Genomic DNA, 26,580 nt, shown 5'->3' on the forward strand with positions numbered 1-26,580 from the left:
ACTGGAATCCTAAAAGGAAGGGGGGGGGGGACTTTTTCCTGGATGTGTTTCTTTTACTGCCTGTATGCCAGAGGTTGAGCACAGAGCCTTTGCCACACACTTTCCTCCTGCTCTAATGTGAGAGGAGGGGAGAACAGCATCAAGTTAATAGCATATTAAAACGGAGAGCTTTTATCTACAGCAGCCCAAGAGGGAGAGAACGTTGGAAAAGTAGATTTGAGCCTCCATAGGGAATGATTTTATGATGCTTCAGGCAGGAGAGCCAGTGTGCTATGATGCCTAGAGGGATAGGCTTGGTTGTGAAAAGGTAGAATGAATTGAATCTCTCCTCAGCTAATCACTCAGTATGGGGGAGGGGTGTTTAAGGACACTTGGAATCTCCAAGGGGTCCATTTTAAGTTTCTGTCAGGGCTGTTGGTGCCATGGTGCCAGATTACTAGACGGCAGCGACTGTCATGTGACGCACCTGTCAGTACCCCGAGAACCAGTTTGGTGTAGTGGTTAAGTGTGCGGATTCTTATCTGGGAGAACTGGGTTTGATTCCCCACTCCTCCACTTACAGCTGCTGGAATGGCCTTGGGCTAGCCATAGCTTTCGCAGGAGTTGTCCTTGAAAGGGCAGCTGCTGTCAGAGCCCTCTCAGCCCCACCTACCTCACAGGGTGTCTGTTGTGAGGGGAGAAGATATACGTGATTGTAAGCCGCTCTGAGTCTCTGATTCACAGAGAAAGGCAGGGTATAAATCTGCAGTCTTCTTCTTCTGCCTCCAAAGACCAAGGCGGGGCTCAAATTCCTCTGTAATCTGTCTTCGAGCTGGCAAGAACAGCACCAAAAGAGGGTGCTTAAGGGGTTAGCAAAATGTGCTGAGCCAAAGAGGTTCAGTGCTCAAGAATAAGGGAATATGCATAGAAAAATCAAAGGCCTGTTCCTGGCCAGTATGGTGAAGCAATCAGCATAGGATTCTGATATAACCATCAAGGTCTTTGATATCGTCACCCCATTCATGTTTACTCACTGGTAAGCCCCATAGAGCTCAATGGGACTTATTCCTAATAAGCATGCTGACAGAGCTCTGTCCAAGTGACCTTAGACTACTCAGTTCTTTCTCAACCCTAGCCTGCTTTACAGGGTTGTTGTGAGGATAAAATGGACGAAGGGAAGCCGTGTGTGCCGTTGTGATCTCTTTGAAGGAGGGATGTGATAAACATATATATATAGTTAAAACAATTTTATTTAGTAACATATGGTAACAATATCTATTTCTTACATCATTAATAACTTTTTATCTATCCCATATATTACTTTCTAACCACCCCGCCCCCCGTTACTTGACCCCCGCTGGTGTTATTTACTTAAAATACTAATATTTAAAGGTACCCTTAACTAATAAAAACAAAGATTAATATTCTTCCTTCTAAGACTTAATCATTATCAAAAATTGTCCAATGTCCTTTTATTTTCCACTCTTTTTCTACATATCTTCTAAACTTTTTCCACCCCATCTTAAAAACTTCTAAGTCATAGTCTCTTAAAATTCTTGTTAATTTGTCCATTTCACCCCATGTCATAACTTTTACAATCCAATCCCATTTCTCTGGTATTTTTTCTTGCTTCCATAACTGCGCATACAATGTCCTAACAGCTGAAAGCAAGTACCAAATTATAGTTCTGTCTTCTTTTGGAAATTTTTCCATTTGTAATCCCAACAGAAAATCTCTGCAACTTTCTTAAATTCATATCCCAAGATCCTAGAAATTTCTTGTTGAATCATCTGCCAATACTTTTTTGCTCTTTCACAAGTCCACCACATATGGTAGAAAGAACCTTCATGTTTTTTACATTTCCAGCATCTATCTGGCATCTTATTGTTCATCTTTGCCAACTTTTTAGGAGTCGTATACCATCTATACATCATTTTAAAACAGTTCTCTTTAATACTATGACACGTCGAAAACTTCATAGAATTCTTCCACAAATATTCCCAAGTTTCCATCTGTATTTCTTTATTTACATTAATTGCCCACTTAATCATTTGAGATTTCACTACTTCATCTTCCGTAGACCATTTTAAAAGTAATTTATATAATTTTGAAATTAATTTTTCATTGTCTCCAAGCAGAACTTTTTCAATTTCTGTTTGTTCTTTTCTTATTCCTTCAGTTTTAATATCATTTTCCACCAAACTTTTTATGTGTTGCATTTGGAACCAATCATATTTATTATTCAGCTCTTCAGTTTTCAGTTCTATTTTGCCACTTTGTATTTTTAATAATTGATTGTATGACAACCACTTTTCTTCACCCATCTCAGCTGTTATTTTTATTACTTCTGCTGGCACTATCCATAACGGCTTTCTCTCATCCCCATATTTCTTATATTTCATGCGATAAACATATATTAAAGGGACTTGATACAGATGGTTCCAAGAATACATTACCCCACAAAGAAGTCTATTTTAAGAGCATTTGTTATGACTGCTTTTCAATGCCTCATAGCACTCAAAAGATATAGGTGCTCATCAGGAATATATCACAGGTAGGGAAAGGACTTTCTTTGTCTCATTAAAGTGTTGCCGCCACTAAAGTACCTCATAGGGTTCGGGGGAGGATAGCATGCTACTTGGAGGAAGAATGCGCCATAATGTTCAGCTCTAAGTACAAGTACGGTGCCTTTCAGAAGTTGTGCACAGTATGTGGCAGACGTATCGATGTGAGAGAAGTTGGGGGTGGAGAATATGTGCTGTGAGCTGGCTAAAGGAAACTGGACATCAAAGAGCCTGTGAGAAAGCATATGAGACAATGTCTTTCTGCGGCAAAACGGGCATGAATTCAGTGGCCTCTTCCAAGGACTTTAGCACAAGATATTAAAAAACAAACAAACCTGTGTACATTTAAGAATATATTCATTTATAGTGTTCTAACAAGCCACAATGAATCAGGGAGAGAGGAACAATTTGGAAATTTCACCCCATCACACTCCCCAAATCTCTCTTCTCCCCCCAGGATTTTAACATTCAAGAGCTTAAGCATGTTCAGTTTCTCTTCTCTCTGTCCGCCTGTTTAACTGATTCTCTACTGATCACATTGTCCTGTGTTTCCTTGGTGCATATTTATTTTGTATATTTTTATCCCGCCCTTCCCTTAAGGCAGCATGTATCATTCCCCCATCCTCCATTTTACCCTCCCAACAACCTTGTGAGGTAGGATAGGTAGAAAGAGTAACAGAGTGGCCCAAGGTCATCCAGCCAGCTTCCATGGCAAAACAGGGCTTTGGACCAATGTAAATCCTGGTCCAGTACTTTAACTCCTACACCAAGTGGCTCATAGTTTTTCAGTTCAGATCTCTCTCTCTCTCTCTCTCTCTCTTTCTTATGGAGGGGTTTTGGGGGTGGGGGTAATTTTATTTGTTAAAACATTTATATTCCACTTATGTCCTTTGACTCGACCACTTACATTACATCAAATAACAATGAAACCTCCATTTCCCCCTTCCCATTTAAAAGTTGTATAGAATGAAACAGCCGTGCAGTGTCTGTTAAAGGTTTCCAAGGATTGCACTCCCCCAATTCCTTAGGAGAGTTTAGAGAGCCAGCTTAGTGTAATGGTTAAGAGTGACAGATGCTAATCTGGAGATTCCTCACTGTGTCACATGCAGCCAGCTGGGTGACCTTGGGTGAGTCACAGAGCCCCACCTACCTCACAGGGTGTTTATGGTGGAGTGAGGAAGGCAAGGCAATTGTAAGCTGCTCTGAGACTCCTTCGGGTAGTGAAGAGTAAGTTATATAAACCAACTCTTCTTCATTATCATCCTCATCTCCTCCTCTTCCTCATAAAATAGAAGCAAACATTGAGAAAGCATGGGCTCCTGTTAAAGGCAGAAGGCTCAACTTCGGATTACAAAGTAGTGTGTATGTGTGTGTGTGTGTGTGTGGCAGGCATACCTGGGGAATCCCCCCAAGTATGCTAAGAAGTCATGCTGTTGGGCAGCTCCTCCCCTGCCACAAATGTTGTTAGTCTTTCAGGACTCCTGCTCTTTTCTCCTACTACAGGCAAACATGGCTACCCGTCTTGAGCTCTCTGAGACGTAGCGATGATGAAGGTATCAGATATACCCAAGTGTAAAGGACCTCTCCAAGTCCATGAGATCTGTGGGCCACTAGGCATCAGCCAGGAACAGGCTGACATGGCAAGAGAGGGAGGCATATGACCTCGTGTCAAGACTAAATTTTTTAATTGCCATCTGGTCAGCAGGCAAAATTAGCCTGTGTTAATATATGCAAATGAACAACAATTTAGTCCACTGTTCTATTTCTAATGGCAGCTCTCCAGATACCGCTGGGAGTACACAAACAGGGCATGATGACACAGTACATAATCACAGCGCTCCAAAGTATACTGCAGCCGCACATGGAAGCTCCATTAGGTGGCTGTATTTACCTGAAAGGAAGAGGAACCTGAATGTAAGGCGATCCCACTAAAGACAAAAGTTTATACATTAAAGGGGTTTTTTTTAATTACTTGTGTACATGTCTGTAACTTGTATACAAATTTTAGAGAGTCTTCCCCTCCTTTTTCTTAATGTCATGTGTAGGGGAGAAATCTATTTTTTCAGGTAAATGAGGTAACTGCTTTTGATAGATATAATGTGGGCTACCACATTAAGACCCTAGAACATCACCCCCAATGTGATGATGTCACTTCCGGTTTAGTACCGAAAATGACATTGCACACTGGTGTTCTACCAGTGCACATGTTCCCATCCTCTATTTCCTCCTCGAGGTGTACCAGTTATGGCTGACAAGTTGTCAGTGACAACCCTACCACCTCACAATGTAGTCCTGGCCAGAATCAGGCCTCTGCTGTGCTTCTAAACTGGGTTCCCACAGGAAACACACAGCTAATGTCCTGTTGGGAGTCCCTGTGGCAATTACATGGTAGGCGTACCATGTAATCTGACCCTAAGCTAGTGGCCCTACCCACATCTTGTGGTAGTCAAGTTAAGTCAAGCTGAGCTTTTCTACCCACAAGACCATTTCCAGCGTTACATTTCTGGTGCTCCTCTCTTAAGGTTGCTGTCGTCCAGGTGGCACCTGGAGATCCCCCTCTATTACAGTTGATCTCCAGATGACCAATATCACTTCCCTTAGAGAAAATGACTGGTTTGGAGGGCATCCTCTGTGGCATTCCACCCTGCTGAGGTCCTCCCCATCCCAAATCACACCCTCCCTAGGATCTACCCCCAAATCTCCAGATATTTCCCAGCCCCAACCCGGCAACCCTATCCTCCCTCAACCCCTCCCCCCCAACACAAATCCACTCAGTATGTGCTATTGCTGTTTTGTCTGAATACATCTTTTGCAGCCACAGTACACACAAACACGACCTCTCAAAAACTGAGGTGCCTGGTAACACGTGCAGCAGTTGTCAAAGACACATATTACTTTTTGCAGACAAAAGAGATTGTGTGTAGCATGTTCTGGTTGTATACGAGAGCGTCAGAAGTGTAATTCCTGGAAAGAACCCCGATAGATTCTGTTTACCAAGCACAGTGGGTCAAATCCAAGAAAGCAGAAAGACAGCCTGGCCTGTGGTTGTTTTGACCACAAGTTCATTTTGGACCAGTACATCCTGTTGTAGGTGCCATAAGGAATTATGGAGACCAAGACTTGTGTACTACTGGCAGCCAACACAAGCAGCACAGGATGCCAGTGAAAACAGGTACACGAAGGGAAAGAAAGAGTCAGAGGCTCCATCTGGAACTGGAGAGGCCCACTGGGGCCCTAGTGTGATATCTGTTAAGAAACGGGACTAAAGGCTTGTTCTTTAGGGAGAACAAAACTTGCCTGTTGCTTATGTGTTCGTTTGTTTGAAAAGTTTGGAGACTTAAAACAGCTCTTTGCCTAGCATGCAGGCTTTGCTTTAAATAGGAAAGGGCTAGCTGATCTAAAATCCAACACTGGTAGTGAGAAACTGAATTAGCTGAGAGTTAAGCATGTGGTGGCTCAGCCTATCCAGGAAGAAGACCCAGCCACTGCTGATGACTCTTGCAGAAGGTCACCTCTGCCTCCAGCTTCCCTGCACCGGTCTCCCAACATTGAATGAGTGATGAAGCCATCTGCATCACAGGCATCTACTTGCAATGTTGGGTGGGGCCAGCTGAAGTTATTTTATTGCCTGCCCTTCTCACAGTAAAGCGAGAGAGATGGCTTTTCCTCCACAAGGCTGTTCCCAGATTGTTCTCCCTGGATCCCAACAAGTGGATGGAGTGAGTATGACATAGTGGTTAGGGTGCTGGACTACCCTATGGGGAACCCCAGCTGAAGTTCTCATGTTGCAACGGAGCTTGCTGGGTGACCTTGGGCCAGTCACACGCTCTCTCTCCTAACCTCCCTCTCAGGTTGTTGTGAGGATAAAACAGAGGAGGGGAAAATGACATCTGACCTTGCAGAAATGGCAGGATAAAAAAAATAGACTTTTGCCCTCAATAAGTCGGAGTGGGAGCAAAAGGGAGGCAAACAGAAGGGATCTAGATTACTTCCCCACAAGATATTTGGTCGGGCTTTGCTGCTGATTGAGAGCAGGTTTCCCCCCTCCAACTCTGCACAGCACTGCAGTGCTCTTGTGCACCTTCCTGATTTTCCTTGGCATTCCTGCGATCTTTCATAAACCCACTTAACTGTGACATTTTAAGGAAGATCACAGCAAAGTTGGTGCTGCTGGCATGTGGATGAGACACTCTTTCCTGATTCCTTCCATCCACATTGGTGCGCTGTAGCATTATAATATTGCAATGATTTGTATACCAACTCCTCTGAATTCCTAGCAATAGGCAGACAGGAATTCAGAGGAGTTGGTTTACAAATCATTGCAATACTATATATATTTAATGAAAGCTGGGAATTCAGGTGATGTAACAGTCACATGCTATAACACTATAATGATATAGCAATTGCCAGTTTTTTAAAAAGTCCCTCCCCTCCCCCCCCCCTGTGGTGTAAGGGAGGAAAAGGCCAGAGGTCTGGGATAGGGAAAATGCAAAGAAATCTGTAATGTGGAAGCCCCATTCCCACTATGCTGAATCAGCAACCACAGCAACAATGAGAAAACCAGGTATTTGTCACCATGCAGAAGCCACCATGAACACCTCAGGCTTTCTGATGCCAAGGACTGGGAGGACTATATTTGCCTTTTCTTCACAGGTCTCCCACCTCCTGCACCTTTCCCACCACACATCCTTCTCACTACTGCTCAGCTGGGCAGGGGGGCGGGGCATGAGAGGGAAGGGGAGCAATTGGCATCATCCCAAAGCCATTTCATCAGTTCCAGCATGACCTGGAAGTGATGTCATTGTGTCAGGTGACTCTCTGGCATTCACCCCAAACTCTACGGTTAGAGCATCACAGGCGACACAATGACATTTCCTCTTGGTCACACCAGAATTGATATCGCCAGCATCACTGCCAAGCCCCCCCCCCCCCAATACGGTGAGTCTCCCACTGGTTGCCCATCTCTGTCTGGCAACCATATTTCTTCATCATCCCGGAACCCCTGGAATTATTGTCACGCACGCTTGTGGTGCCCTGCGTGTGTTCATCTCACTGTGTGTTGCGCTGACTCTTTCATTATCTTTGGAGAGAACCGATGAGTGGCTGAATGTGTAGGTGGTCATATTTCTCTGTTTGTGTACTGATCCTGGAGATACTCTTTCTGTGTCATTCTTGTGTGTGTATGTCTGGGTCTTTATGTATGTAATGCTACACATGTTTCTAAATATCAAGCAATCTGGAGTAACATTGTTGATCAAGTTGCCAACTAACCAGAATTTTTTTTCCAGGCCCGAGCGTTATTTTGCCTAGTAACCAGTTTTGGAGTGTGACCAGTACAAGAGTTATTTATGTACCAAAACATTTATCTGATACATTTTGTCCCTCAGAGGCAGACTGTCCATTTAAGTGAGGGAAAAGTTCCCTGTGGGGAACTGCCCTGCAAAGCCTCTGGCAGCTGAGTTGCCAACTCCAAGTGGGAGAATTCCTGAAGCTTTGGGGACAGTGCAGGCATGGTGTAGTGGTTAAAGTATCAGGCTAGGATCTGGGAGACCTGGGTTCAAATCCCTACCTGGGTTCAAATCCCTACCATGGGAGCTGGCTGGGTGACCTTGGGCCAGTCTCAGCCTAACTGACCTCACAGGGCTGTTGTGAGGATCAAACTGGAGGAGAGGAGAATGATTCAAGCTGCTTTGGGTCTGTGGTGGGGAGAAAGGTAGGATACAAATAAAGTGGCAGAGGATGACAGAGTTTGGGCAGGGGAAGGAGCTCAGTGAGTATGTGATGCCACAGAGTCCACCCTTCTGAGGTGCCGTTTCCTGCAGAGGAGCTGATCTCTGTGGTCTGGAGCTCACCTGTAATTCCAGGAGCATTCCAGGTCCCACCTGGAAGCTGGCAACCCAACTGGCAGCCAGAAAGAAGCCCAGCCCAGCCCAGCCCTGGTACCTCTGCTGGTGCTGCAGGAGCTGTTCAGCTCAGACCTTGCCAGTAACACTAAGGAGGCAACATGTGAGGCAACACCCATTCTTGGCTAGCCAAATCTGAGCTAAGCAGCTCCTGTGGGTAGAACCACAAGTGTCAATCAGCTTGCTCCTGGGTCATTTCCCTTTCCCAGCCTCTCCTTACTGGCACCAGGTGGGTTACAAAGTTCCACAAACTATGGGTAAAAGACTGCTACACCAGAATCTGCTCCGGCTATGCCACCAATTAGGAAGCCAATATATTTGCTATCAGAAATTGCTATCTGTGACTTGTGTGCTTGTATTTGTTTTTTTTCCTATTGAGATATTAATGGTCATATGGGCCAAAGAAGCAGCCTTCTACTGAATCAGACCACTTGTCCATCAAAGTGAGCATTCTCTACTTACTTGTCTGTCTCTCTGTCTGAGACAGATGAGAGAGAGAGAGATCGACCGATAGACAGACAAAGTCTACCTACCTACCTACCATCCATCCGTTCATCTGTCTGTCTATCTACCTACCTACCTATTCCGCACTTCCTAGAGGGGACTCAAGGTGACATTCATAGATCTTCCTGCATTTTGTTTTTATCCTCACAACAATCCAGAGAGGTAGGTTAGCTGCTGGCTCGAAGCTACCCAATGAACTTCCGGCTGAGCAGGAGTCTCAACCCAGGTCTTTCCAGTCCTAAGCCACCTCTTTAAGCACTACACGACGCTGATCCCCTGTGTACAGAAGGCCTCTTTGCTTAAATGACCGGGGACTTGCTCCTTTGGCTTCCCCTGACATTCTGCCCTCACTCTCTGTTCCTCTTTCCTTTATGTTTTATATTTCAGTAATCCCACAGGAAAGGCTTTGTCTTGATTTTTTCTCCTCTACAGTACATAGAACGTTTAGGTGCTTTATAAATAGCATCCATACTTACTTTATGGAATGCCAATAAGATTTTTAAAAACTCAGTTTTACAAGAGAAACGGGAAGTTCCTAACCTCATGTTTCCATTTTAATGCTGGTGCAGAAGTTGGATAATTTTTGCAGAGGGAATCAGCAAGTAGCAGGACTTGTTTAATCTTTTCCTGCCCACCGATTCTCCCCTCCAAGCGTTCCCCCTAGGGTTGACAGGTCTGTGTTGGGAAGATTTTGGGAGACTCTGTGTTGGGAGATTCTGAGGGTGGATCTGGAAGAGGGTGGGATTTGGGGAGGGGAGGGGCTTCAGGATGGCACAATGCCATAGAGCCCACCCTTCAAAGCAGCCATTTTCTCCAGGGGAGCTGATCTCTGTAAAAGAGGGAGACCTCCAGGCCCCACCTGGAGACAGGCAACCCTAGTTTCCCCCTCCATCATTTCAAAGGTGTCCTCTTCCCTAGCTGTGTATCAGAATGCAGCGACCTCTGCAGGAGGAATAATACTATCACAACTTTGCCCTGTCCTTCCTCCCGGCAGTTTGGAGTAACATATATTGTTCTTTATTCCCTCCATTTTACTCTCACAGCACCCCTGTGAGGCAGGTCAAGATTAGGGTTGCCAGCTCTGGGTTGGGAAGATTTTGGGAGTAGATCCCGGGGTGGGGGGAGGCAAGGTTTGAGAAAGGGAGGGACCTCAACAGGGTAGAATGCCATAGAGTCCACCCTCCAAAGCAGCCATTTTCTCCAGGGGAAGCTGATCATGGTCATCTGGGGATCAATTGTAATAACATGAGGTCTCCAGGTGCCACCTGGAGGTTGTCTCAACCCTAGCCCACGTTGATCCAAGGTTATTTAGTCAGCTCATGTCTTAGGAGTGATTTGCATCCAACACTAACCCCTATACCACTCTGGCTCATCCAATGACAAAATGCCTGGGGAGGGTAGCCTTTGCAGATGGATTGGCAACTCCAAGTTGGAAAACTCCTGGAGATTTGGGGGCAGAATCTGGGGGAGGAACTGAATAAAATGGGATGCCGTATAGACCACCTGCCAAAGCTGCCATTTTCTCCAGGGGAATTGACATAGTCTGGTGTTCAGCAGTAATTGCAGGAAAACTCCAGCCCCCATCTGGAGACTGCAAAAATATCAATACTGTGCACAAGAAATAAATATATAACAAAAATTTATAGGGTCTGTGTCAATTATTAGAACATTCTGGGATGCAAAAAATCTCTTGCATAAGGGGTGGTTCCATTACAAAAAATTTCAGAATGCTTCTTGAAGAAGCATTTTTAATGCGAAATGTGATCTGAAGTCAGCAGGCATGTGGGAAGACTTCTTCAGAAGTTCTACTTTCCTTTGGAGCCTCATCATTCAAGAGGAGTGTTGGATTTCACACAGAATGTTTGGATAAGTGTTAAGACTTTTTTTTAATGTAAACTTTATGAACCGAAGGACTGCTCTTTTCTGTAGTGGAACTACCCCTAATGGAAGAGATTTTTTACCATGTAATATGGTATCTCAGAATGTTCTAATAATTGACACAGAGTCTATAAGTTTTTGTTATATATTTATTTATTGTGCACAGTATTGATATTTTTGCTGTTCTTCACTGTGTAGCCACTTGCTTTTCTTTGGTTCCCACCTGGAGACTGGCAACCCTAATCCCTGGAGATGTTCAAGATACTTCCCTCCTCTTGGCCTGCCCATCCTTACAAATGCCTACCACCCCAACATTCCTCCTCTTCTGGGGAAAGGAAAGGAAGCTTGGAACTGTGCATTTCCTAGGATAATGCCTAACTCGTTCTTGAAGTGTTCTTTGGCTGCTTTTTGTGCAGCTGCATGCACATCTCACGTTGCATGCTAAAACCTTGTACCGGTATCTGTCGGCATCACTTTGAACTCAGAATATTCTCGACTTAAAACAAAAGAAATTTCTGCACCAAGGTAACCCAAATTCCATATTGAAAGCTGGATTTTTGCAGCTGGTATAAATTATGCAAATTAACATATCATTTTGCATAATTGATTCTGCGCTTTTAACATGTTGTGGATTCAATTCTGCTGCTTCTAGTCATGAAGAAGGTGTGGGAGCTATTCTGGGTGGTGAAGTGCAGCCAAAAGGGCTAAGAACTTCCTTTTAAAAAGAAAAGGAGAGAGCTGGATTTCTTAGGAAATTTAGTTCTTGTGGACTATTACACATTCTATTTAATTTTCTATCCATCCTTCCTCCAGTCCAAGGAATTCAGAGTAGAAGAGATCTTTCTTCCCTCCTCTGTTTTATTCACACGACAGTCCTGCATGGTAGATTAGTCTGGTAGTGAATGACTCACAAATGGGCTTTGTGTAGAAATGTGTTTTCTCCTGGGAGGTTTGAAAGCAGCAAACCCCCCCTCCTTATGTGTTTTAACTGGACTTTTTTCACTCCTGGCAGAGAATAGACATTGGGGGGGTGGGGGGGAATCTGTGCAATTGCTTTCCAGACAGTCACCTGCATTCAAATGTGAATAGATCAGGAAAGATAATGGATGGGTCCAGATCTCCTCCTTCCTCCTAGTAGGGAACAGAGATTTGGAGGGATAACATCCTAGATAATGCTCAGGAAGACCTCCCGGAAACACCTCTTTGACCTGGCATGACCTGGTTAGTGGGTGGAGAAACAGATATGATTTTTTTTTTAAAAAAACCCTCCTTGTTACAGGAAGGGACTCTCTTTTCCTTGGATGCTGAGCCCAGAACACACACAGACCTCTCCACAGGCATGGCAGCCATGGACCATGGACCGTGTGCTTGCCTCAAGAGCTAAAGCAAGCTTCAAGGTAATAGTGACTAGGTAGAGATCTGTAACTTCTGAAAGCTAAAGAGCCTATCCTGTATTTTAACATCTGATAAGGCATGCAGAGAGAGAGGGGCAGACAATTTGCATTTTTCTCATTTCTTTTGGTTCCCTTGCTCAGTTGAGTGCTGTGCTAAAAGTGTGCTAAAAGTATGCTTGTAGACGTTTTCTTTTGAATAAGTACTTTATAATTTTGGATGCTGGTAGTGGTGCTCTGTACCACATAGACCTCTACTGTCTCAGACATGCTACTTTAAAAGGGGCCCTAGGAGGAAAGAAGGCAGTTGGCAAGCAAGCAGCTGTCCCTCCAGGGGTGCACAAGGTAGCAAAGTGTCCCCGTGGTGACTAGATGCTGGGCAGTGGGAGACACAGCGGCAGTGTCTTGGTACTTGGAAGGGAAGCTCAGAGTCACCCAGTGGCAGGCTACCCTGAAAATTTGAAGAAAAGCCTCTCCAGGGCAGGGTGGAATAGGGGCTGCAGGCTAGAGGCAAGGCTGAACCCAAGATGCCCCCTTCTTTGCCCAGCACTCTTGCTTCCCTAGAATTCCCCCCCAACCCTATATCCTGAGCTAGTTAGCCCCTTAGTCCATTCCAAAGGACAATTCTGGGATGTCTGCCTGGCTTAGTTCACACACTACAGCATCACAAGGATCTGCCAATTCAGACCTCATGCCAAAATGACACACAAACTCTGAACCCAAATCCCTTTGGAAATCCCTCTTTCTGATTCTACTTGGCCAGCTGATTATAAAACTTTGTTTCTCAACCAAGCTTTAACTTTTCTCAACCATGATTTGCTGTGATGACCGAACCATGACCAAGCCTGACCCTGGGGGACTGTCAGGCTTGTCCATGCTGCCCCCCCCTTGCCTTCATACACAGCCAGATGATTCGCTATTTCCACATCCAAAATGACCAACTAAAGTTTGCATCTTGCCATGCAAATAATAAGAACATAAGAGATGCCATGTTGGGTCAGGCCAGTGGTCCATACATTCCAACTGCCAGTGTCACAAGTGGCCAAGATCCAGGTGCCATCAGGAGGTCCACCAGTGGGGCAAGAACTCCAGGAGCCCTCCCACTATTGCCCCCCCTAGCACCAAGACTACAGGGCACCACTATGCCCCAGACATAGTGTTCCTTCTATTCCTTGTAGCTAATACCCACTGATGGACTTCTGGTTTAACCAGTACTCTCTTGAAGCTGTCGGTGCTTGTAGCCACCACCAATTCCTGCAGCAGTGAACTCCAAAGCAGTGTTACAGATGACCCATCCACACACTGAGTGAGAGCATGGAGAGCACTTGTGCCTGCCCTCCCTCCACATGTTCAGCAAGTCCTCTGCATGGTGTGAACACACAGAAGAAGTATCTGCATGCATTCCCTCTCTGTGATCAACAGTGCTGCTTTCGGAACATTGCTGATCATAGGGAAGGGGCATACAAACGGATGTTTCCTCTGTGTATTAGTACCATACAGGTGATTTCACAGAGGTGAAGAGTAGGGTTAGCGTGCTCAGTCAGTAGACATGTGGACAGGTTATCTGTCACTCTTCATTCCAAGTCAGAGCATTTGGTCACCCTCCCAAGCAAGGTACATGCATCGCTTCTTGGGCCTATGCCACCAGGTCCAAGCCAAGTCCTTATGGCAATGTGGCATAAGCCCAAGAAATGCTGGTGCCTGTCTAGTCCCTTGTGGCTGATCACTGGGAACCACCTGAGCCTCCATGGAGCATTAGCAGTCTCCTCACTGTGCCACCTTCAAGCAATCAAGCATTCCAATAACCTTTAATGGCATAACAATAGCTTACAGAAAGGAATGAGCACACAATTTGCCCACATGTCAAGATAAAACAATATAGATACATCGATTTGTAACACCAATTGATAATTAATAATAGGGATAAAAAAGGACAATAATCTTAATCTTGAGTATCACAGACAGCAAAAAAATAATGAAATTCTACAGTAAAAGGGCATAACAGGGGACATGATTAAACATGAAAAAAACCCTTTAATGCAGGGGTGGCCAACGGTAGCTCTTCAGATGTTTTCTGCCTACAACTCCCATTAGCCCCAGCCAGCATGGCCAATGGCTGGGGCTGATGGGAGCTGTAGGCAAAAACATCTGGAGAGCTACCGTTGGCCACCCCTGCTTTAATGGGATAAAACAGACAAGATCCAAAATGGGCGAGACTGAGTAAAAAATTACACTGGCGGTTACACTGCCAAAAAGGCAGTTAAGACAACACCACAGAAGTACCAATCAGATATTCATTGCCCTTACCCGAAATTATGACAGCCCCTATGTAATACACCAGCCACACACCCAGCCTTCAAGCAATCACTTGGATGGGGTTGGCTGGAGACGCAGCCCTGTTCCCCATTTGTAGCTAGAGTGCAAAACCATCGTTTTCTGTTTCGGATATGCAAAGATTTGTTTTCTGGGGAAGCAGACATTTCCAATTCTCTGGTTGTGTACAACTGGAAGGAACAGGCTAGTTAGCTCTGTGCCAAGACTTTGTGCCTCATGTCTAGTTTCCTCCATGCTATGAAGTTTTAGAATCGTTGTAAGAACTGAGATATTACTAGGTGCTAACTCTTGTGTTAAATGGTATAAGCACAACTGTTACTTATTTCTTTCTGGAGTATTTACAGTATCTCAATGGGATACTGGAGATTTACAGTATCTTCATGGGAGTTCAAACCATTGTGGTGCATAGGAGGCACTGAATCTACACAGTTGAATGAGTCTTGCACATGAATCAGAAACCATGTGCTTACAGCATTTTGGCGTATCTGATTCAACCCACTTCTGATCAACTTTGCATAGTGTATTGTAGCAGCAATGAGCCCTGAGTTGGATTCAGCCAGCTTTTCCCCTGGAGAAAAAGAAAGGAGTGGCTCACCTTTAATCACCAAAAAGGTTATGGGGCTTGCAGAGGCAAAAGTCATATGGGGACAGGGGCTGTGATAAAAGGAGTAAATGAGCAAGAGGGGAAAAGCAGGCTGGGTCTACCTTAACAGGCTGAACTGTTCCAAGATGGATTCTGAACATGCGCCTGTGGTACTGGAAAAAAGCCAACTCATGTTGACTACAGAGCAGGACAAAAAGTGAGTGAATCATGAGCCCCACCCACTTGATTTCCTCAAAAGAATTTTTTCTGGCTAATGCCTAGGGTTGCCAGCTTACCCACTATAGTGGGCAATATCTCACCAGCCCTGCTGCTGCTTAAATGAGTGGCAGGGGGCAAAAAGGGTTGGAGAAGACATTATCAATCTGTCGGCGTCACTTGTGGCTAAAACCAAGACATGGTACCACCTGCACTCTAGTGTTTCATTCATCTGAATGGTTTTACCAAAGACATTGGTGAAATCCTAGACTGTCAGTGATGTCACTTCTGGGATTTAGCTGGAAGTGACATCAATGATGTCTTCCTCCCCACCCTGTACTCTACCCCCAAAGTCTCCCAGGGTTCCAGCCATGCACCTGGCACCCCTTCCCTCATGTATCCTGTTTTCATTTATTTAAACAGGATATTTTTATCCCACCTTTCATTCAAGGAGCTCAGGGCAGCAGAAGTGGTTCTCCCCTCCTCTGCTTTGGTCTCACAACCATCTGATGACGAAGATTAGGCCAAAAGAGAGAGGGACTGGTCCAAAGTCATTTGATGAGTTTTATGGTAGAGTAGGGATTTGTGGTGCTAGAGAAGAGAATCCCTTGGACTGCAAGAAGATCAAATCGGTTAGTCATAAGGGAAATCGACCCTGACTGTTCCCTGGAAGGTCAGATGCTGAAGCTCAAATACTTTGGCCACCAAATGAGAAGGGAGCACTCACTGGAGAAGACCCCGATGCTGGGAAAGACAGAAGGCAAAAGATGAGATGGCTGGACAGCATTACTGATGGAACTAATCATTTGAGCAGACTTTGGAGGATTGTGGGAGACAGGAGGGCCTGGCGTGACTTGGTCCATGGGGTTGCAAAGAGTCGGAATCGACTGCAACTGAACAACAAAAGGGATTTGAACCTGTGTCTCTCAGATCCCAGGTCAACGATCTAGCCACCAAGTAGTAGTCTTCGAATCATAGCACCTTAGAGGATGGGGCAAGGGTTTTGATTGCAGGAAGCAAAGTGGGAATGAAAGCTAGGTGTTTTACTGTGTCACACAGGATCTTTGTATAAGAGGTCCACACTTGGACACCAGAAGTCACTCTTTTTGCTTTGGGCAGGTGCGTCTGAGGTATCAGGCCAAAGTGGACGTGGTAATGTCAGCTATAGGGAGAACTGTGTCCTTTTGGGCTAATTATAGGCCAAAAGTGGGGCAGGCATCTCAGGACCACTCTACTTTCTGGGACGTCGTGTGCTGCTTGCATCCAGATTGCCTGGGCCCTGGGGCCGGCTGGAAACTGGGACGCAGATCACGAAAAGTCAGTGAAGGAGACTGGGGTGGGAGGCAGGGCAGAAGGGATCATTTGGCAGAAATGGGGAGGGGGGACAAGGACCAGAGAAGAGGCATTCACACCCATGGGGGAGGTGAAATCTCATTTAGGGGGAATTGAGGGGCAACAGGGCAAAGGGAGGTGGGAGATAATGAAAGACAGAAATTAAGAGGACCAGGAATATTATAGGAGTGAGGGAATCCCTGTGTAGAGAAAGCCATGAGAAAGTCTGTGCATCCGTTTGCACAGAGTTATTGCCATGTGTAAATGGGACTGTTCATTTGGCTCGGTCCTCACCACAACGCACTTTCTGGCACTCGGATTGGGTTTCCTGTCCCTGACTTGTCTCCTGCCAATGGCTCTTGCCTCAACCCTCGTATGACCATAACGCTGCCCTCTCCTTCCTGTCATATGAGTTCCTGTCACAGGTATAAAGTTCAATGGGTCTAGGGTTGCCAACATCCAGGTGGGGCCTGGAGGTCTCCTAAAATTACAATTAATTTCCAGACTGCAGACTATGTTACCCTGGATAAAATGCTTACTTTGGAGTGCAGCTTCTATGGCACTCTACCCTGCTGAGGTCCCTCCCGTCCCCAAACCCCACCATCCCCAGGGTCCACCCCAAAATCTCCAAGAATTTCCCCATCCTAGAATTGGCAACTCTAAGTGGGTCCTATGCTGCCACCAGGGGTCGTACCTGGTCTGGAAAGGTAGAAGACCTCCGCCTTTCTAGTTTGTGTTTGAGAAAGATGATACTGGGGGGGCGGGGCCGGCCCTGCCACTAGGCAAACTAGGTGATTGCCTAGGGCGCTGGCCTTCTGTAGGGCACCAAATTGGGCACGCCCATGTGACTTGGTGGCAGTTTAGGGTCAGCCCTTGGGGCGGGTCTGGTTTTTCTCACTTTGGAGGTAAATTTGCGTGCACTGCACAGGTGGACATTTTGATGAGTCCCAATTAGCATTGACATCCATGTTGAGGGCCTATCTGGTGCAGGCATGTACGTGCAAGAAAAGATACCTTCTGTTGTTTTGAGCAGCGCCTTTGCTTCACTGCACCTACTACCTTCTTCCTGTCGCTCCCCACCCCAACCATCTCTTTCTCTGTTTCCTCCCCTTACAGCGTAGCCAGTGATGGTGCCCAGCACCCCTGACGATGCCCCAGAGCCCCGAATCAAGTGTGGAGGAGGAGCACCTCTCCCAGTGCCCCGAGGGGGAGTCAGGCTCGGAGAGCTCCCGCGAGGGGGCCAGCCCCCCAGCCAGCCCTGCTAACCCAGTCCATAGTCACTCTATGACAGTACCTGAAGACGCCCACTTCAGTATGATGGTCTTCCGAATTGGCATTCCTGACCTGCACCAGACGGTGAGGAGCCGGGCCGGTGGGAGGGGGAGGCGTGGGGAAACGTGGAGGCCTTAGATTTAGTTGAGGTGAGAGGCAAGTTTTCCTGGTCCGACCAAGGTTGAAAATTCACCTGGAACAAAACAAAGGATGCTGGGTTTCTTGTTTTTGATTCCTCCCTCCTCCCCCGCCCTTTCTATGTGTTTGTGTGTGTGTGTTTTGGTTCCATTGACTGAGCCATCTGGATTGTTTTCACTCGATTAACAAAATCATCATCAATTAATGGTGTGAGTTTGAATTGATTAAAATTGCACGTGAGTAAAACGGTCTCTCTCAAGAAAAGGCATCTGCTCTTTGTTTTGGAAATGAGGCGCCTGTTTGGCTGTCTCTGGCCCAGTCCCCCACCTTGAGACAGCCCACGTCACACGAGGCTTTTGTCCTTGCAGGTTGCATGATCCCCAGCACCGCTTTGTTGGGTAGCCAAAGGGGCCTCTCCTCCCTTTTTCAAAGCACCTCGGATCCAGCCCAACCAGCTCTGAAGAATTAACCAGGCATGGGAAGCCTATGCTTGGGTCTCTCTGTTTCTGTACCTGTCAGACATCAAAAAAGTACAGGAGGTGGGGGGATCTGGTTTCTTCTAAGGAAACACTGTGGGGGAAAGGGTTGACTCCCCCCACCTGCTGCCCCAGCACTACAGTCCTGATCCAGGCATTGCTTTTTGAGAAAACTAGAGATGCTGGGAGACCCAGTCATGGATATGTTTGCATCTTGTCCAGCTTAAGCCTGAAAAAGAGGCATTTGCCCTTTGTAGGAAAGAAAGAGAGATGCTAGTTCTAAGAAGGCACTTGTCACTCATGGATTTGTAAGCACCTGCTGTTCAAAGAGAACCAGTAAGGTACAGTGGGTAGAGTGCTGGACTAAAACAGGGGTGGCCAAACTGAGGCTTGGGAGCCACATGTGGATCTTTCACACATACTGTGTGGCTCTTGAAGCCCCCACCATCCCATTGGGCAGCTCGGAGAAGGCATTTCTCTCTTTAAATCACTTCTCCAAGCCAAGCCAGCCAGTAGCTTGAAGAATACATTTAAAGTTAAAGTTGCTTTCCTTCCACCTCTCCCTCCCTCCCCGCTCCCCCCTCTTCCTTCCTGTCTTACAGCTCTCAAACATCTGACGTTCATGTCTTGCAGCTCTCAAACATCTGACGTTCATGTCTTGCAGCTCTCAAACATCTGACGTTCATGTCTTGCAGCTCTCAAACATCTGACGTTCATGTCTTACAGCTCTCAAACATCTGATGTTTATTCTATGTGGCTCTTATGTTAAGCAAGTTTGGGCATCCCTGGACTAAGATCTGGAAGGCCAAGGAAACTCATGGGATGACCATGGGCCAGCCACTCCTTCCCTCCACCAAGCTGATCTTGAAGGATTCTTGTTGTGAGGATAAGAAGGAGAAAGCTGTAAGGTGCTTTGGGCCCACATGGGGGAGAAAAGCAGAGTATAATAATTCTCAGTTTTTTAAAAAAATCTGCTGCCTGATTAATCAGGCCGCCTTTTTCGACGATCAGACATTTTTAACCGATTAGTCTGCTTAATCCACTCAGCATTGATCCTGCTTGACTCTTCCTGGATTCGGTTGGGTTTCATCTTCCCTGAGGGTTCGTGTTCATCCCCATTCTCTTCAGGGATGCTGTTCATCCCCGTTCTCTTCAGCATTATGACCTTTGGCCAAATTAATTAGATTAGAAGGGAAGAGCATTAACAGACGGCGTTGTGTGTTGCACCAGACATCTTTCAGAGCCTTGATTTTGCGACATGGGGTGGCGGGGATACAGTGAGACACAAAGGGGGAAGGGTAGCTTCTGTGGGGTCAAAAGAAACCAGAGCTTCCCTTCTTGGCTGTGCCTCCACCCCATCCCCACCTCAGTCTCTAGAGGGGTAATTAATGCAGGACTGGATTCATCCTTAGCTCAGCACTAAAGAGAACTTGCTCCATCCCTCTCTTCATTAGCAATAAAACCAGGACACTCAGCAAGGCACGCACAAACATCGCCACCAGCACCGGCCTTTTCATCCAGCAACCCTTTGATACAAAGAGCTGACTGCAGACCTATGCAAACTGCACTGTCTGTCTGCACCCTTCCCTCAGTTTCCCCGCACAGCCGCGTACATGGTACCTTGGAGGTGGTGAAAAGTGCCATCAAGGCGCGGCTGACTTATGGCAACCCTGAATGGTTTTCAAGGCAAATGGCGAACAGAGGTGGTTTGCCATTGTCTGTCTGCATATAGTGACCCTGGACTTCCTTGGTGGTTTTCCATCCAAGTATTAACCAGGGCAGACCCTACTTAGCTTATGAGAGCTGACAAGTGCAGGCTAGCCTGGACCACCCAGGTCAGGGCGTGTGCTCCCAGAGTCCCCTGAAAATCTCAATGTGTACAAGCCGGCTCCTCATTTCATGGATTGATGTGAGTGTCTTGGCAATCTGTGTTCCCAGACATACCCCTTCCCAACATCTCTAAGGGGATTCACTAAGTTTATTTGATTTGTGCGTTGTGAACCGCCCAGGAGTTGTGAACCACCCAGAAAGTCCCCACTGCTCTATGACTTTTGTGTTACCTCAGAAATGAGAGTCAGTGTGACGTAGTGGAACTGGATTTGGAGACCTGGGACATCCAGATTTTTAAGAAGACGATGATGACCAAAGATTTGTAGTCCGCCCTTCTCTCTGAATCAGAGTCTCAAAGTGGCTTACAATTTCCCTTATCTTCCTTCTCCACAACAGACACCCTGTGAGGTGGGTGGGGCTGAGAGAGCTCTCACAGAAGCTGCCCTTTCAAGGACAACACTTGAGAGAGGTATGGCTGACCCAAGGTTATTCCAGCAGCTGCAAGTGGAGGAGTGGGGAATTAAACCCGGTTCTCCCAGATAAGAGTCCGCACACCTAACCACTACACCAAACTGAGCCATGGAAGCTCACCAGACAACCCTGGGATTGTCACAAGTTATTAATTTAGTTATTTGTTTCCTTTAGTTATAGCCTGCCATTCTTGCTAACACTCAAAGTGGATTACAAAACATTAAAAGGCAATGCAACCAGGCAACATAAAACTTTCTTCGCTTAACCAACCTCAGAGGGTTGTTGTTGTGAGAATACAGTGGAGAAGGGGAAAACAATGCAATGTACCACTTTGGGTCCCTGCAGGGAGGGAGAAAAGTGGGATATTAATAGGGCTTTTTTTGAGCAGGGATGCACAGGAACACAGTTCCATCTGGCTTGACATCAGGGGGTGCAGCCTAATATGCAAATACATTAGTGCTGGGCTTTTTCTACAAAAAAGCCCTGTGTGAGACAATGGTGAAATTGGGGATGTGGCCTAATATGCAAATAAGTTCCTGCTGGGCTTTTTCTACAAAAAAAGCCCTAGATATAAATACAAGACAAATTAAAACAATGTGCTCACCAGACTCTTAGTGAGGCCAGTCTCCTTCCCTGAACAAATGAAGTAGCAACCAAGATAACGAGGAAGGTAAGAGGATCTCTGACTATGTTCAGAGTCCCTTTTCTTCTCCACACAGTACGCACACAGCTGACCCCTACAAATATTCAGGAGCAGGGAAAGAGGGTGTTTATGGGACTTTCAAATGCCTCGTGTTGGGAAGAAAAAACACAGAGCTTTGGGAGTCGCATCCTTTCATGAAACACTTCAGTGGTCTTAGGTGGCGTACAAAATTTGGTTTTAATAGGTCCCATCTTGCAGATTTCCAATCAAGTAAAATGCACCTGATCCAGAGAGAAGCCCAGAGCTCATCTTGCCTCTGGAAAAACAGAGCGTTCGTGACTTTTCTATTGCTATTGCTGTTTACAGTTAACTGGCCACCCGATCCCTGTTTCCTTTCCCTTAGCCTGAATTCTATTCCATTTCCTTAATTCTTTCCTTAATTCTATTCCATTATCCTTGTCTTCAAGACACATACCCTCCCCAATATATGGCCAGGGGATTTCCCTCTCTGCATGCACTGCACTTGATTTTAAGGGAAAGGGCAGCAGAGAGCCTTGTGGCAACGGAAAGGCTAACAATTGTTTTAAAATAAACTTTAATCGGCCAGAGCCCACTTGATCAGATTCATGCTGTGCTTACCTAATTGTGTGTGTTAAATGCCATCAAGTCACAGCCAACTTATGGCCACCCCAGCAAGGGGATTTTCAAGGCAAGTGAAAAGCAGAGGTGGTTTGCCATTGCCTTCCTCTGCAGAGTCTTCCTTGGTGGTCTCCCTTCCAAATACCAATCCTGTTTGGCTTCCAAGATCTGGCAGGATCAGGCCATACCATGCAGCCTTCCCTCCTGCTCACCTAGGAGGGAAGGAATGCAGTTCGAGCTGGCTTGGCATCAGGGGGTGTGGCCTAATATGCAAATGAGTTCCTGTGGGGCTTTTTAAACAGTCCCTGTGTGAAACAATGGTAACATCATAAGAACATAAGAGAAGCCATGTTGGATCAGGCCAATGACCCATCCATTCCAACACTCTGTGTCACACAGTGGCCAAGAAAACCAGGTGCCATCAAGAGGTCCACCAGTGGGGTTAGAAGCCCTTCCACTGTGCCCTCCCCCCCAAAGCACAAGAATACAGAGCATCACTGCCCCAGACAGAGAGTTCTAACAATACACTGTGGCTAATAGCCACTGATAAACCTCTGCTCCATATGCTTATCCATTCTCCTCTTGAAGCTGTCTATGCTTGTAGCTGCCGCCACCTCCTATAAAAATAAAATTTGCTTTGCTTTGCTTTGCTTGCTTTGCTCCTGTGGCAGTGAATCAGGGGGTGTGGCCCAATATGCAAATGAGGCCAACAGGTCTAACAATACAAGAAATACTTGCTGCCCTCCAGACATCAACCAAGCTAACAATTCAAAATTTAAAATATGAAGCCAACACCATTTAAAATATAATAAAACAGCATTCAACATTCATCAAGACACAGGCAATACGGAAACAATCCTCCACTTCTCTGCATGCACACAACTGTTCACAGACCTTCCAGAATAGGAATGTTTTTGACTTGCCTTAGAAACCTATACGGAAGTTGTTATTTCATGAGGGAGAGCATTCCAAAGTTTGGAGGCTCCAGTTTGAAGACTGGCACAGGAGGGCACCATGCATGAGTCTCAGAACCTGAACAGGTTGATAGAGGTGCAGGCTGCCCTTTAAATAGTTTGGAAACCACTTAGACTTTGAAGGTCAAAACCAGCATGTCAAACTTAACTGGAAACAGAAACCAGTGCTGCTGAACTGTCATTGTTTATGTGCTCATGCTGGTGAGTTTCAGTCAGGACTTTTTTGTAGAAAAAGCTCAGCAGGAACTCATTTGCATATTAGGCCACACACCCTGATGCCAAGCCAGTCGGAACTGTGTTCCTATGTGTTCCTGCTCAAAAAAATGTCCTGGTTTCAGCAAAGGATTCTGGCAGCAGCATGTACCAAATGAGGCTTCTGAACTATCTTCAGGGGCAGCCCCGCATCGAGCATATTATAGTAGTCTAATAGCAACTTCATTTCTTGAGATGCATGAAGTATTGTCGGAAATGCACATGCATACACATGGGTACAAAGATTATTACCATGAGATCAGAAGGACCAGCAACTCAAGAGCCACCGAATAATTTTCTAGAGTTCCATGAACTACTTCCAGTAGATGATGATTTGGCAAAGCCAGAGTGAGCTATAGCTTGACATTGTGCATTCTGTCCTTGGGCTCATTTGGAGACTGTAGGCAGTTGATTTAATCTGGGCAGTTGATTCAAACAGGAGAGGTGAGAACCATGTACTTCTTTGGACAGGGGGCACAATAAAATGTATAAATAGAGCTAACCACTCTTATTTCTGTCGAGACTCAGGGTTCATTCGCACTACACTAAATAATGTGTTTAGCAACTGGATTTTTACTATGTAAGAATAGCTAAAATCCAGTTGCAAAACACATTATTTAGTGTAGTGTGAATGCACCCCCAGTCTGATAGGGTCAGATCTGCAGATGAATTTCCACTCAGGAGCATCATGCTGATTTTTTGTTTTGTTTTAGGGACAGGGATTTAAAAGACACACACATCAACTACATGGAGTTGTCTGAAACCCAGGTTTCATTGGTCTGTATACCTGTATAGACAACAGTCCTAACCCACCCACCCATCCTCTCCAGACATTCTGTTGCTCTTTTAAAGTGATGCTCCCCCTTCATCTGGGTCCCCTTTTCTATTTGCAGGGGCAACCATGGAAACGGTTGCTAGAGATCACAAATTGTCGTGTCCATGGAAACGAGGATGGAGCTGCCAGCATGTGTCTGGCTGGTTGTCCCTCCATCACCCCTCTTCTGACCCTGGAAGTTGGAAGGAGGTGAAGGAAGCAGGGGCCGCGAGAAAAGTCAGAAGGGGAGAAGGCCAAACTCTACAATGGAGCTAAGATGTACTGAGGATTCCACAGTGAGATCTACAGTGACAGTCGAGGGCGAGAACTCAGTTCCCTTTCATTTCAAATCTGTATTATCAGCAACACAGAGTTTCTGATACTTGATGTTATATCAGGTGCACATTCTGTACCTTGGACATTTAAATCCTGTGCAAAATAGCCATCATGTACACATGGGAAGATTTTTTTCCCATTCCCTGGGCAAACTTGATTTCTCAACCGATGGACAGAAAGCACCTGGATTTTAATTTGCACCCTCATTGCAGCGTGTTTCACACAGCCCCTACACAAAGGGCCATCATGTGCTATGTGCAGCAAGGCAGTAGGATATAGGGCTGAACACAGCGGCCAGCAGGTTTGGAGTGAGTACTGATGGGCCATGTCGAAAACTCAATGAAACCTTCCATGCAGAAGTGACTAACATCATGCTGTTCAAATACCCCTTCTGCAAATGTATATAAAAGTAATCACATTTGCATGCTTTATGCTAAATCTAGTAGTTTCCATCTGGAGCAGCGTACCAGTATGATGGTAGGAGGAAGCAGAGACAATTTTAAAAAGCATGTATGCCTGAAGGGTAGCATGAGAAGAAAGCACAAGGTCACATGGAAGATCGATCCCAACCCTAAATTGCCCACAGATATATCCCTGCAACCATGACTAGTTTTTCTGAACACAAACCTTCTCGGTAGTTAAGTTTCTGTACCAGTTACCAGCATTTTTTAATTTTTTTTGGCCTGAAATTCTGTGATGTTGAATCACTAAAAATTGAGGTTCAATCCATAAACTAATCAACTCATTCTGTAGTTGATTAATCACTTGCAGCTGTGAGTTAAAGGCATAATTGTTGATTCTTTAGGGTTTTTTCTGCCTCCTCCCCCATGTGTTACCATGACAGGGAATGGAAAAGAAAATATTTTAAAATGCCCTTTTCTTTTAACAATAGGTGCCATTTGCTACACCATAAGCTATTTTACAGTCTCTTGAAAAGGAGGGAGTCTTAATAATATGCAAATTTATTAAAATATAATTGACAACTTGATCAAAAAGCAGATAATTCACCAACTAAAACTCTTTGATCCACTGGCAGGCTTACTAAAAACAAATCACTTGGAATGTACCAATATTGCAAAAGACAGGGCAGTATTAATTTCAGTATCCAGGTAGATTTTTAAAAGAATCAGGGCAGTAATCCCCATACAGATGACCAAATTACCCACTCGTCTCCTCCTGGAGTATCTGGTTGTCTGTATCTTCCAACTACACATGTCCACTGCCAATGGTTTGGTAGCACTACCATCTGCATGGCTCCTTTGCTTTACAGCAGAGGGTTCTTTGTGCTGGTATGACGCCTCCTTTTAGGTCTCAACCCCCTGTCCCATTTTCAGAAATGCCTTCGTTTCAACCCCGATGCAGCCATCTGGGTGGCAAAGCAGCAGATTCTCTGCACCCTCAACGAAAGCCTCAAGGACGTGCTGAACTATGGCCTTTTCCAGCCAGCCACCAACGGGCGAGATGCCAAGTTCCTGGATGAAGAACGCCTCTTGCGTGAATACCCACAGAGTTTCGAGAAGGGAGTGCCCTATCTGGAGGTAATTCTGCCGATTCCCCAGCATACTCAGGGAGAGCGCCGAGATAAAGGAGGACTTTCGTAGTTGTAGGGCAGGAAGATGTTGGGTGGGATCCAGTCAGCTTTTCCACTGGTGAAAAAGGGAGGAAGGGGTCTCCTTTGGCCACTTAAACTACTCTTCTGGGGAATCATGGAACCTGCATGAACTATAGCCATGTGTGACAGCCACAGGGTTTTTTTGTAGCAAGAACTCCCTTTGCATATTGGGCTGCACCCCTCTGATGTAGCCAGTCGTCCTGGAGCTTACAATAGTCCCTGTACTAAGAACCCTGTAAGCTCTTGAAGGATTGGCTAATGGCTACATCAGGGGTGTGTGGCCTAATATACAAAGGAGTTCCTGCTACAAAAAAAGCCCTGGTTGACAGGGGCTGTAATAGAGAGGGAAATTGAGCAAGGATTAGATAAAAAGTTGGCTGGATCTAACCCATCCTCTGGGTGCCACTTTACTGTTAAAGGGGAGCAGGCAAGGGTGAAG

General features: G+C 45.7%; 1 protein-coding gene across 5 annotated transcripts in view; it reads left to right on the plus strand.

The window, feature by feature from the left end:
• The window catches only part of SHANK1 (SH3 and multiple ankyrin repeat domains 1), a 112,128-nt gene that overhangs the window by 15,228 nt on the left and 70,320 nt on the right, over nucleotides 1-26,580 (plus strand). For 4 of the 5 annotated variants that reach the window (XR_009556228.1, XR_009556229.1, XM_060255691.1 and 1 more), the window contains exons 2-3: nucleotides 17,801-18,040; nucleotides 25,864-26,067. Coding sequence is in view for 3 of the 5 variants with exons in the window: in XM_060255691.1 (XP_060111674.1) it covers nucleotides 17,834-18,040; nucleotides 25,864-26,067 (411 nt within the window). In the remaining 2 variants the exon portion in view is untranslated. The remainder of the gene's footprint in view (nucleotides 1-17,800; nucleotides 18,041-25,863; nucleotides 26,068-26,580) is intronic. The other variant, XM_060255693.1, reaches the window with a different exon arrangement.

The sequence above is a fragment of the Heteronotia binoei genome, chromosome 15 (genome assembly GCF_032191835.1).
Source record: "Heteronotia binoei isolate CCM8104 ecotype False Entrance Well chromosome 15, APGP_CSIRO_Hbin_v1, whole genome shotgun sequence".
Taxonomy (NCBI): Eukaryota; Metazoa; Chordata; class Lepidosauria; order Squamata; family Gekkonidae; genus Heteronotia; species Heteronotia binoei.